The sequence below is a fragment of the Ochotona curzoniae genome, unplaced genomic scaffold (genome assembly GCF_017591425.1).
Source record: "Ochotona curzoniae isolate NIBS_2020 unplaced genomic scaffold, NIBS_Ocur_1.0 contig_883, whole genome shotgun sequence".
Classification (NCBI taxonomy): Eukaryota; Metazoa; Chordata; class Mammalia; order Lagomorpha; family Ochotonidae; genus Ochotona; species Ochotona curzoniae.
Window position 1 is genome coordinate 44,243,383 of NW_024466599.1, and position 12,421 is coordinate 44,255,803.

At 48.5% G+C, this 12,421-nt stretch overlaps 1 protein-coding gene across 7 annotated transcripts in view; it reads left to right on the top strand.

Annotated features, from left to right (window-relative positions):
* The first annotated feature begins 205 nt into the window (after positions 1–205).
* Positions 206–12,421, top strand: part of BCL11A (BAF chromatin remodeling complex subunit BCL11A) — a 101,362-nt gene continuing 89,146 nt past the window's right edge. For 3 of the 7 annotated variants that reach the window (XM_040993406.1, XM_040993403.1, XM_040993405.1), the window contains exons 1-2: positions 217–622; positions 7,608–7,937. In XM_040993406.1, coding sequence (XP_040849340.1) covers positions 568–622; positions 7,608–7,937 — 385 coding nt within the window. In that variant the 5' untranslated portion in view covers positions 217–567. Of the gene's footprint in view, positions 623–2,156; positions 2,394–2,918; positions 2,968–7,607; positions 7,938–12,421 lie in introns of those variants that run through there. The other 4 variants (XM_040993408.1, XM_040993411.1, XM_040993407.1 and 1 more) reach the window with 3 other exon arrangements.

The following is a 12,421-nucleotide window of genomic DNA, read 5'->3' on the forward strand; positions in this document are numbered from 1 at the left end:
AGCCCCCTCCCCTCCGCCCGCCCCTCCCCCAGGGGCCGCGTCTGGCGTCTGCGGAGCCCCCCGCCCCGCACCTCCCCCGCCCCGCACTGGCCATTGGCTTGTCCTGGTCTCTTTTTCATGTCCAGCCCCTGATGTGTGTCCATTGGTGTGAGCTTCCCCTTCCCTCCTCCCCTTCTCTCCTGCTCGCCCTGCCCATGTTTTGTGTGTCTCTGTCCATCCAGACTCCTGACGTTCAAGTTCGCAGGGACGTCACGTCCGCACTTGAACTTGCAGCTCAGGGGGGCTTTTGCCATTTTTTTTCATCTCTCTCTCTCTCTCCCTCTATCTCTGGTCTCTCTCTCTCCTTTTTTTTTTTTTTTTTTTTTTGCTTAAAAAAAAAGCCATGACGGCTCTCCCACAATTCATCTTCCCTGCGCCATCTTTGTATTATTTCTAATTTATTTTGGATGTCAAAAGGCACTGATGAAGATATTTTCTCTGGAGTCTCCTTCTTTCTAACCCGGCTCTCCCGATGTGAACCGAGCCGTCGTCCGCCCGCCGCCGCCGCCGCCCGCCCCGCAGCCCACCATGTCTCGCCGCAAGCAAGGCAAACCCCAGCACTTAAGCAAACGGGAATTCTCGCGTAAGTAACCCAATAATAGTAATAATAATTATTAATAATCACGAGAGTGCGCAGGACAAGAAGCGAGAGCGAGGGGGAGAGAGGGGTGTGTGCATGCATTAAATTTTTTTTTCCGCAAGAAAAACCTACGAGAGTCGAGGCAAAAAGAGATGAAAGGGGGGAAAAGCACCCATATCCCATCTCGAAACATAGCTGTGTGTGCACTTTTGAAATCGCACGCACCTTTTACATTTTATTTAATTTTACAAAAAATGTGACTCCTCCTCCTTTCCGCCGCTTTCTTTTCGAAAAGGAATGCAATGATCCCCCCCCCCCCCTAGTTTTTTGCAAAATAATGAACAAAGCTAAGGATGCGAATAACTCAGTTGCAAACCTGGGGGTGGGAGCTGGAAGGAAAGGGGGGGGGGCTGCTGCTATTCGCCGCAGGAAAATGGAGGGGTCTGAGCGAGTTCAAGTCTAAAAAACAATTCCCGGGGAGAACGGAGGTGCTACTGGCCCTTGGCACAGCAATGCGCTCACGGTCAAGTGTTCCGGGAGAGCAAAGTAGTCATCTCCACAATAGTGAGAAAGTGGGACTGGAAGGTGCGGGGCGGTGTGTGTGTGTGTGTGTGTGCGCGCGCGCGCGCGCGCTCCGAAGCTCCCAAGTCCGCCGAGTCTGGAGAGGGGCTGCGGCTGCTGGGAGAGCGGGGTGACCGGGAAGCACGGGCGACGCGGCCGGCGCTGCTGCCTTTTGTTCCGGCCCGAGGTGGGTGTTTGTCCCGCTGCCTTTTGTGCCGGCTCCTCGCGCTTGCCCTCCTGCGCCGCCGCTGCCGCTGGCGAAGGGCTAGAGCGAGGGCCAGAGGAGGAGGCGGCGGCCAGGGGCACGCGGGAGCCGGAGGGAGCTAGCCCGAGGCCACTGCTGCCCGGGTGGCCGGCTGCCCGTCCCTCCCGGCCGAACCCCAAAGGCGGCGAGGAAACGTGCAAAATCAATAAACAAAATAAATTCAAAGTTAAATTTAAAAATAAAGCAAAAGAAGGTACAATTTCTTGCCCCAAAAGAGACGCCAAACGCTCCACCAGCCCTTTTCCGCAACGCTTTCTTCTTGGATTGCCCCCTCCCCCATAAAAAATCTTGCAATCTTAATCGAGAGGAAAAAAATCACCCCCTTTCCCAAACCCTCTGGAGTTGCAAACTTAGAGCTCCAGCGGCACAGAGAGGGAGCGAGGAACTCCCTCCTCTTACTATTTTTTGGAAGATTTTCAAAAAAAGTGGAAGTGGATTTTGATTGGGAAAAATCTCGTGTCTGAATGTTTACAAGCACCGCGTGTGCGGGAGCTTCCTGCCAACAAACAGACAGAGGACCGAGCGCCGCGCGGCAGCCCCGGGAGCAGGCGGCGGCCGGGCCTCGCCTGACCTCCTCCCAAACCCCGACCACGATCGCCCACCCGGCGCCCGCCGCCCACCCGCGGGGCAGCGCGGCAGGCCACGCCGCGCCTCCGCACCAGCCCGGGCCGCGCGCGGGCTCCGTCTGCCCCAGCACAATGCGGAGCTCCACCCCGACCTCAGACTGCTAGATCTGCCGGGTGAAACTAGGCTTGGGGAAGCATTTTTGTTATTTTTGTAAAGCAGCTGTAAATGAGCGTTCTGCGCGCCCCCTCCCCTCAGCTCAGGGTACTCTTGCAGACTTCTCTTGTCCACGACTCCGGACAGCCGGGAGGTCACCACGTGCTCTCTTAGCCCCCTCCAGCCCTTCTTCCGGGCCACCAGACCCCAGCGCTCGGCTGCGGCCAGGTGAGGGGGGAGGGGCAGAGAAGTGTGCTTGAATGTGCGTGGAGGGTGGGGGGTTTCTGTTGGATCCTGAGAGCCCACGCACCCCCCACTCCAGGATTCTTGCTCTTTATCCCAGGCCTGGGTCGGTCAGAGGTCCTTGCGAGTCTATTTAAGGGGTGGTGGCGGTTGTCCGGCCGAGCGTGCCTAGCCAGGCGAGCAGTGGGGCACTTGGGGAAAAGTTTGTCATCGAGGGAAAGAAGGGCGTGAGAGGGCCCGCATCATTCCGCCCTTCCCCTCAAGCCCCCTTTCGGGACTCTAATTTTAGTTTTTGATGACATTTTAAAGGACCACCTAGACTCGATTCTGTGTTTTTTTTAAGGGGGAGGTTGGGCATAGGGAGTTGAATTTTTCACTGGGCCCTGGAACTTATCACACACTTCCGAAGCTCCCCCGCCCGGGCAACATTGCGGGGCCCTCCCTCTCCCCACCCCCGCGCATCCCTCCCTCGCCTCTCCTCCCCCGCCCCCCCTCTCCTGGCCGCGCCGGATGCGGAGCAGACGCGGCGTGCGGCGGTGTGAAGTTACAACCCGGCCAGGTACCCGCGGGAAGGAAGGGCAGCGTTCGCAGGACTCGGGAAAGCTGGGCCCTTCTTCCCAAGGATGCCGTGGGGGCTCTGAGGACCGACGGGCTCTCAGTCCAGGCTGCTCGCTTACACCCTCCTCCCCCTCAGGTCCATCTCGGGACATTCCAGGCTGGGAGGCTTAGCTGTCCCCTTCCTCCCTTCCTCTGCCCCACAGCCTGGTATGGGCACTGGTTACGGACACGGGAGGGCAGGGGTCACTCTTTTCCTCGTTTTCTGGATGCGCACAGGGGGCGGGAACTATCCTGTGTCTAGGGACCCTCTTCCCCCCAACCTTCCACCCCCGCTATCGCTACGTGGGCTGAATGAGGCATTCGGTCGCTAGGAGGCAGAACAAGATCAAGAAAGCTCAGAGAACTTGAACCTGTACCAGAACCTCCCCCCCGCCCCCCGCTCGGCTTTTCTTGGCCTGGGAGGGACCAGCTTTGCGAGGGTGTGTGTGTGGGGGGGGGGAGATGGAGAACGAACGGTTAGGCAGACTTCCTCCCTCTACACCCCCACCCATCACCCCTTATGTCTTTGTTCTTCATTTTGACTTTTATTTAAAATGCTGCTGGCCAGGGCCGCGGAGAAGCGCCCAGGCGCGCGGCCGACACCCCCGCGCGTGAGCTAGGAAGAGCCTTGCGCGCTAGGAGCAGAGCGGAGTGGGGTGCAGTTTTCCGCTTTCTTTCGGGGCAGGCATTTTTTGGGGAGGGGATAGGAGGGAAGCGGGAGTGTGCGCTCTTGAGCTTCGGGGGCTTGGCCGAAAGAAAGGCTGTGGCAAGTTTGTACTTGGTCTCCAGGTTTACTTCTTCCACGACCTCACCCCCGGCGCAAAGCACAGACTTCGGCGGCGGCGGAGGGCTCTCCCGGCGGCTCTGGCCAGCCCGGTCACCCCTCCCCTCCCTGCCTCCCGCCGCTCTTCCTCCGAGTCCGAAATCACAATAGTAATAGTTATCATCATAATGATGCGGGCTAGCAGCGTCATTAATAATGAATAACCGCAGCCGTGGCGCGCACGCCGGTGCCCGGGATTGCGGGGTAAACTCATGTGCACAGATTCCCTAAAGTATTAAAGAAGGGTGAGCGCGTGGACACACAGAATGAATTTCAGGACCCGCGCCTGGGGCGTATCGGTGGTACCGAGACTGCACCCGGTTAACCAGCCGAATTTGACCAAACCCCACTTCCTTTTTCACCAGCCGGCGGACCTGGTGAGCCAGCCTCCCGTGCGGCCCGGCTGGATGGGCGTGGAGGCCCCCCGGCTGCCCGCTGCCTCCAGGCTCCGGAACCCAAGGCCGCGCGGCCACCGCTGCACGTGCTCGCAGCCAGCGCGGCCCGGGCGAGCCTACAGCCTGCCTGCGGCTGGCTTTGTGTCGGCAAACGGTCCCCCAACTTCACTTTCCGCACGGCCCAACCCTGCGGGGCTCTCGGCCCTACTGCCCCCAACCCCCGGCTCTGCCCCTCGGCTTTGTAGCCCCCGGCTTCGCTTTTGTCTTTTTGCTTTTGCTTTCTCCCCCCATGGTTTGCCTTTCAGATCGCGGTTTTGCTCCTTTTCCGGGTTAAGACTATCCCGGGGAAGGACTTGGGAAGCAAACTTGGAGACCCATCTCTCGGGCTCTCCCCCTCCCCCACCCCTGCAACCCTTGTTTCCAAGGCTCCTTCCTGACGTGTCTTCTAGAGCTTAAATGAAAAAAAAAAAAAAAGCTTTGGCAACTACCGAGTGAGGATAGGGGACTCTGTCTGCCTCTGGAAGGTGGAGATCCTTCAGGCTGTCTTGCTGTTGGAACGCAGAAGCGTTCTGTTTTCTCTTTTCTCCCCTGGTAGAGAGAATTCGCGGCTAATTATTCTGATGATTTGTCCACTCCCTTCCACTTCAATGGAGCACTTCCCGCTTTGTAGCCGGAGTTCAGGCCGGAGCTCAGAAATGATGGTGTTATGGGGGGGGGGGGGGAGAGACGCACAAGGAAGCTGGAGTTGAATTGAGGGGAGGGGGAAAATGGCTAAGGCAGGGAATGTTTTTAGGGAAGAGGAATTTGCATTAAAATACGGAGAAGTGATCAGATGCCCAGAAAGGCAGTGCTGATTGCCTCCGAGAAGAGATGTCAGCGCACCTCCGTAGACTGCACTAGAATTGTGTTTTCGTATTTCCTTTGTGTCCCACATCGTCTGCTTTTTAATAGTGTAGCAGCAATAAGAGGAATATGTCCTGGTCTTTTCTCGGAACACCACCAGGCAAATGTTTTGCAAGAAGCCCGATGTTAAACATATTTCATACATTAGGATATAATTCTTGTTAATTAGCAATAATTTACGTTAAGAGCATGGAAAATGTTGAGGTTACAGGTTTTATATCTGTACATTTGATCATCTTGTTATTTTCAAGAACTTTGCCTCCTATAAAATTAATTAGGTGAAATGTGGAGGTGTACTCAGCAGCCTCTGAATTACCACTTCATTTCCTGGTTTTGATTGTAAATCACTTCAGTCACTACCTTCGGAAGACTTGAAGCCAAGTCTGTTTTGCACAGAATTTACTTGAACTGTTTGAAACCTAGGAAAGTATTTCCTTTTGCTCCTAAATAATATTCCCACTTTCAGAAATGTGTCGGGCTTTGGGAATAGATGGAGAAAGAAAGAGAGGGAATCTTATCGATGGAATTTATTTTTTAAAATGTTTTCGAAAACATTCCACTGTGCTATTCACTTTAATAAAATATCGTTTTTTTCCTTTCTTGGAGAACCCCACATTTTCCTATGCATACTTAAAACCCTGAATTCGAATAGCACAGATCATGGAGAATGACTTCCCTGTTCAATTTCTCACTTGGTCAAAATGAAAGCAAATGTAAGGAGAAACAAATGACATGTGGGTGCAATGCAGAAGCACTTCCGTTTGTCTCCTGTCTCATTTGAATGTATGCATGTGTATTCTGTATTTATCTTTTGGTCAGAATGTTGGGCAAAGAAACATAAGTGCTTACTTTGCTGTCTTTATTAGTAGGGATGTAACCTTCATATTCTTTTGGTGACCTTATGTTAAATTAGGAGGAGTACCAGAGGCTAGAAATGATGACATGTCCTATTTGAGCCCAGGTGCAGCTAGGAAGGGCTCTCTCAATATTATTTCACCCAGCACATCTGGGAGTTACTCCAGATCTTCCCCCTCAATATGCAGCCTGAGTAGGGTTGAAATAAATTTAACCTGAGTTCACTAGATTTTTGCACTTTATCAAAATCTGTTCCAATATTCTACACTCAAATTAAAATCTATTTTTTGATTCTCTGTGGCTTTAAGTTCATTAAATGTGAAATTGGCAGCTTGCTAAAGAAGGTCAGACTGATTAACTGTTTAAGACTTGTACATTTTCTGCTTCAGTTTTATTAACTGGCAACATCCTGAAGGTGTTTTGTATTTTGTAAAAAAAAATTTTTTGATAAGAGTAAGCATATTTTCTAAGCAGAGCCTTTTCGAATCTCTTTTCCCTCTTGGAAGGCTAAGAAATGATAGAAGCTGTCCAAATAGATGCTGAAGTATTTTGGTGCAAAGTTAAAAAAAAAAAGCCAGCAGGGAAGGAAGACATGTCTACCTTGTTATACCATCCGCTGTGTGACTGTGTACAGAAATAGTCCCATAGTGAAGTGTGATGAAGCTCATTCAGAAAATTAGTCAACTTGGACAACATTAGATGAAATATCTCAAATCTGAAGAAAGGGCTTCACAGCCTGCTTTTGAAAGGTGCCGTTGGCCTGACCATTTAGATTTTTACATCCTGGATACCACAAAGTGCAAACATGTTTAGGATATTTTAGGTGTTCCTTTCTTCAGAATGAAAGAAATTACTGATTGGCTTATTTTCCTAAGTATTCAAAAGTATCTTCTTTAACTAATGTGCCTCAGAGGAGCTACTAGCAAATTTGGTATTTCTTTAATTTTGTGGCACTGCTAAGTCTGAGATCAGTTTTTTAGGCATGTGAATTGTGCTGCGCTGTGATTATTATTTAGATCTGTTTCATAGGTGAACATAGTGCTTTCCTTGTCACAGTGAGGTAAACGGGGCACATTTTCTGTGTGATGTAGGAGCTTTCTAATTTACGAAGCTTGAGTGGACACTTAAAGGTATCTGCAGTCACACACAAAGGCTGTGTGCTTATTCCTTTCTCCTTTTATTATTTGGCGTAATAAACAACTTAGTGTGTAGCAAAAAAAAAAAACAATTTGGATTTTAGTTTGTGTCTTTTTTTTTTTAAATCAATTTCTCTTTTGTAGTTCTTACTTAAGCTTTCATATTGTCCCCAGCCTTAACTCTATGTCATATTATTTCCAAACCTACAAACCAGATTCCCTTCTAGTGTCTGGGTGTGTTTCTATGGAGTTAGGCAGGTCAGTTTTGTAGAAATATTGGACAGTTGCCCTGGCTGATCCCTGTGCCTTTTAGTGGATAACCTGCACGGCCTGATGCACGCTGCGCACTCAGGTTTTCTGGGTGTTATGTGGAGAAGCCTAGAACTGCCTTCTGCAATATGGTGGGATGGGGTGGAACTGAAAGTGTGTCTGCCCCTTTTCTCTCCACACTGGCATTCTAATCGTGGTGCTTTTGTTTCTTCTATCACAGCCGAACCTCTTGAAGCCATTCTTACAGATGATGAACCAGACCACGGCCCGCTGGGAGCTCCAGAAGGGGACCATGACCTCCTCACCTGTGGGCAGTGCCAGATGAACTTCCCATTGGGGGACATTCTTATTTTTATCGAGCACAAACGGAAACAATGCAATGGCAGCCTCTGCTTAGAAAAAGCTGTGGATAAGCCACCTTCCCCTTCACCCATCGAGATGAAAAAAGCATCCAATCCCGTGGAGGTTGGCATCCAGGTCACGCCAGAGGATGACGATTGTTTATCAACGTCATCTAGAGGAATTTGCCCCAAACAGGAACACATAGCAGGTAAATGAGAAGCAAGGAGGAAAGCTGTTTGCATGTTTTAATTTTCAGAGGGACTAGAGCCAAGCAGTGTAAGGAGTGGTGAAGTGCTTTCTGTGTATCTCCATGGGGCTGTCATGATAAAGTAATCATGCCTATTGCTTATACCCAGAAGGTAAAAGAATGAATATTTCCCATCTTACCAAGTCAGCTGCAAGCAGAGTAGGAGCACATACCTGACACCCTCTCTATAGGTCTCCTGATTCTGTGTTCAATTTCCCTCTCCACCTGCACACTTGAAAATGTTGAATCTGGTTACCCCTAGCCCAGTCTGCAGGGTCCACATCCAGCCTTGGTGACGTGTCGGAGGTCGAGCTGCCATCTGGGTCAGCCAGTGTACCTGCTGCACCCAGAATCTCTGTCCAGGCCTCCCCAGGGGTGCAGTTCGTTCTCCACGCCTCCCTGGAGTGGGCTGGGCTGGCAGGGTGGTCTGGAGGAGGTGGAAGGAGTTAACTGAGCTTCAGGGCTAGCCTTAGATCCATATTGGCTGACAGCCCGGATGGGGCTGTAATTAAACACAGCCCCGTGGTGGGATGACACTGTGACCTTGACTTTAAGATGCCATTTTCGACTGGCCAGGCCAGAGTAGAGAGGGCAGTTGCTGAAGCGCACAGACATGCTTACTCGAAAAGTTTAAGGGCATGTTGGAAATTTCAAAAGGTTGGTTTGACAGGAACGGCTGCTCCCTGCAGTCTGCCTCCTCAGCTCAATGATAAATGCTTCTCTGGGCTCTCTCTTGTCTCTGATGTGGTTTTGACAGATGTATCTTGATTTTGTTTGTGGTTTACACAACCACATGTCACCCTTACAAATGTCCAGTCCAGGCTCCTCTGTTCCTGCTCTAACGCTAGGTACAAATCTTTCCTGGAAAGATGCGAACACATCTTCCTCGGGGCAGTGCATCTTCACAGGGAGGAAGCCAAAGTGTGTGGGTTCCCTGGGAGCTCAAGGAAATAAGAATTAAAGGCCAAGAAAGGGACCTGCCTTCTCCATTTGGACTGAGAAGCAGCAGCAGCACTTGATGGTCATCCTTCGTGTGGCTTTGATGGAGCAGGCCCCACAGTGAGGGTGGGTCCTGTGAGGGCTGAACTGCTGTGCCAGGTCCCTTTCTCCTATGTCTCCCTGACCACCGCCCCCACCGCCCACACATACACCCCCAAAGGCAAGTTTGTTGAAGTTTGGGGAAGGTGCTGCTTGGAATCAATGAATTCTTTCGAACTCATCTCTCCAACAGCATTGGGCCAAAAAGTTGAACTGTAATAGGTCAGTTGTCCGGAGGGGATTAAATGTCATGTTATTTCTCCTCATCTCCTCTGGAATTTGATCATTAAAATCAAATGTGGCATTTTCTTCCTTTTTTTTTTTAATAAGACGTTTTCTGCAATACCACTCAGATACTTTCCCTTTAAAGAAATGAGAGATCTGCCACCAAGAAAGTTGCATTTAGACAGTGTTTCCTTGAGGTCTCTGCAAGGCTTAGGTGGCCTGTTGGTAAAGATTTTTATCTCTCCCAGCCCCCCACTAGGACATGGCAGTGACCATTTCCATGTGCTGTCTTGTGGCTGGAAGGAAAATGAACAGAAGTGTAAGGCATGATTAATGAAGCAAGAGCAGGCGGAAGGGGATTTGTCGTCTTGCTAAATCACCAAATATGGAGTAACGCTTGCGTGATGTAACATCGTATTTACATATCGGGCTGCTCGTTTAAAAGACAAAACACAGTGTCTGTCAAGCAAGAATTAAAACCACACTTCTTACTGAGGTCCCAGATAGGTTATTCAGTCTCAGACTAACCAGCTCGGAAATTTTGCGCCTCTGTACTTAGATCTAAAAGCATGGGGGAGGGGGGAGTTCCTCAGACATACAAGTGGTGCAGGCTTTGTACTGTTACAGCTGTGAATCTACACAGAGGAAGAAATATACCTTAGCTCCCTCATTGTCATTAGAGTACTATTATTTTTTTTTAAGGGAGTCCAAGAGCAGAGCCTGGGGATGCAAAAACAAAAGCAAAAGCAAAGCAAAGCAAAGCAAACAACAAATTCCAAATATGTTTTATGGGAAAATGCTAAATTATTTCCCTGAGATGTAAAGCCATCTGAGGTGTGTAAGCTACTCTGTGGGTGCATAAGGGCCACGACCCAGGTGAGGCAAACCTTTCATGCACGAATAATTACTAAGTCTTGATTCCTTTCATTGTGTTTAATCACTTGTTCCCACCCTGGAATTGGCTGAACATAAATAGCATGGTCACATCTCAAAGCGAGATGTCAGTACCTGGAATCACAATTTCCCATAATTCATAGTAATGAATTAAGAGTTTCCTATGGTGAAATTAACGTGCTACTATTGCACAGAAATGATGAGATGAAGTTCTGGAAGGCAGGCAGTGGTAGTCTCAGCTCGTTGCGCCAAAGCTCACGTCTCCACTATTCCAAGTCTGCTTTCCCTTTTTTTTATGATGAGGAAGGAAACAATAACAGCCGTCATTCAGTAGATATTTGAATTGTTATGAAAAAGAAAGGGGAAGCAACCGCTCTATATCAGGAAAGAGCTGTATTGATGAGTCTCGAGCAGAATATGTTTGGCAACCACATAAAAGGTAGCCATTTAAGCGTGCTGGGTTGGAAAGGCTTTATTAAAGTGATGTAAGTTGGATTCGAGTTCACTGTGTGCTCCGTGCCATTTTACAGGCAGGGAGCAGAATAAAACAGTGACAAATCTGCCTAAGATAAACAGAGCTTAGAATCTGGGGCTTTCCAATAGGAGATAGAGTTCTTTACGTGAGCAGTAAAAATGGCATGTGTTGGACTATGCAAAATACTACCCTCTCCCCTCCCCTCCCACCCCTGCCAAAGCTGAGTAATTGTTAAAGAGGATGGTTTTTACCTGGAAAAAGGGTGGATATGTGTTCCTGTGCTTCATACATGTGCATGTGCTAATTAGACACGGAAGACATTGATCGGGTTGCTTTTTCCATTTTATTCAAATATTCCAAATACTGTGTGATTGTGATCTATCGAGAGCCCTGAAAAAGTATTAATTTGACTGGAAATTAGCAGCTTGTTTTGTCTTAGCTCAATGTATCAAGATGTGTGTCAAATATCCACTATCAGATATGAGCAGCTTTTGACTGGAAGTCAGAGCTTTCAATAGGGGTTTTGTCTTGTTTTCTAGTCTCATTCTGACGGGGTGTGTGCATGGGGAATATTCATAGAAGACTACTGAACGTGAAAACTGCTGTTGCTTTATAGAAAAAGGTGAAAGTATTATCCCATAGTTATCAGATTTGAGGTCTGGGCTTCCTGCATGCAGGACTCGTTAGATTGGGGTTACACGATCATAAATAATCATGTTAAGAGAATGGGGAAAGTGGGGAAGCTGCCTTGTGACAAATCCTATAGCCAAGACTGCTGCTGTGGATATGTAACTTTTTTCTCCTTAAAATCATGAATATAGATGTTTATACCCAGGTATTTAAATGTATTTGTCCAGACAACACAGTGGCTATCCAGATAATGACATGTAAGACAGATTCCCTAATTGGGGGGGGGGGGGATGGTGACTCAGAGTGAGAAGACATTAGCATGTTACAAGTAAATCAAGTCTAACATACTTCGTGCTCTTCATTACTGAGAAAGTCAACTCGCCTCTTGTTTTGGTACCCATTTTCATTCTCCCCCAGCTCAGGCCGAATGGGGGGGATGTATTTATGTACTCTATGGTGTAGTTGTCCATGCGACTATAAATTACTGTGTCCTGTTATGACCACCTATTTTTCATTTCTCTTTATTTGCGTGATTTTGACCTCTAAAGTGAAAGATCAACATGGCAGGTAAAACAAAGACAAACCAATATCCTAATGAACATAATATTACCTCCAGAATCCTGAAAGTGGAGTTCTTGTTTCCCTAATAAACACCTAGGATTTTGCTAGGGAGTTTTGTGTTTGCTAGGCTACTACCCAAAGCCTCATGCTCATGAATCTGGGAGTCCCATATACAAGCTGTATTTGTAAATAAGACAGAGAAAGGTTGTGAACTGGCAGCTTGGATGTTTTGTCAAAGTACAATGTCAGAGAAACTCTTTCTAAGACAAATTGTAAATAGAACTGTCACAGTGATTGCATGATTGAGCCGCAGAAGTGTCCTACAATTGTTGGCATTGTCAGAGGACTTTTGAAAGCTTAATTAAACACAGTGGCCCGCATGGCTGCTAAATTTACTTCAGAAAGCCAAAAGGAAAAGAAAAAAAAAAAAAGGAAAGAAAATCTAAAATGCAGAAGATCCCAAGGATCCCAAAGTTCTTCCTACGTTTATCCTTTAGGTGACACAGAAAGCAGGCATTGTGCTGTCTTTTATAAATAACAGTTGCGAGAATAGGTCCACGTGATATGAAGACCATCCTGTGTGTGATGTGGAGATTGTGTTAGTTTTTCTGTCTCCTGCTGT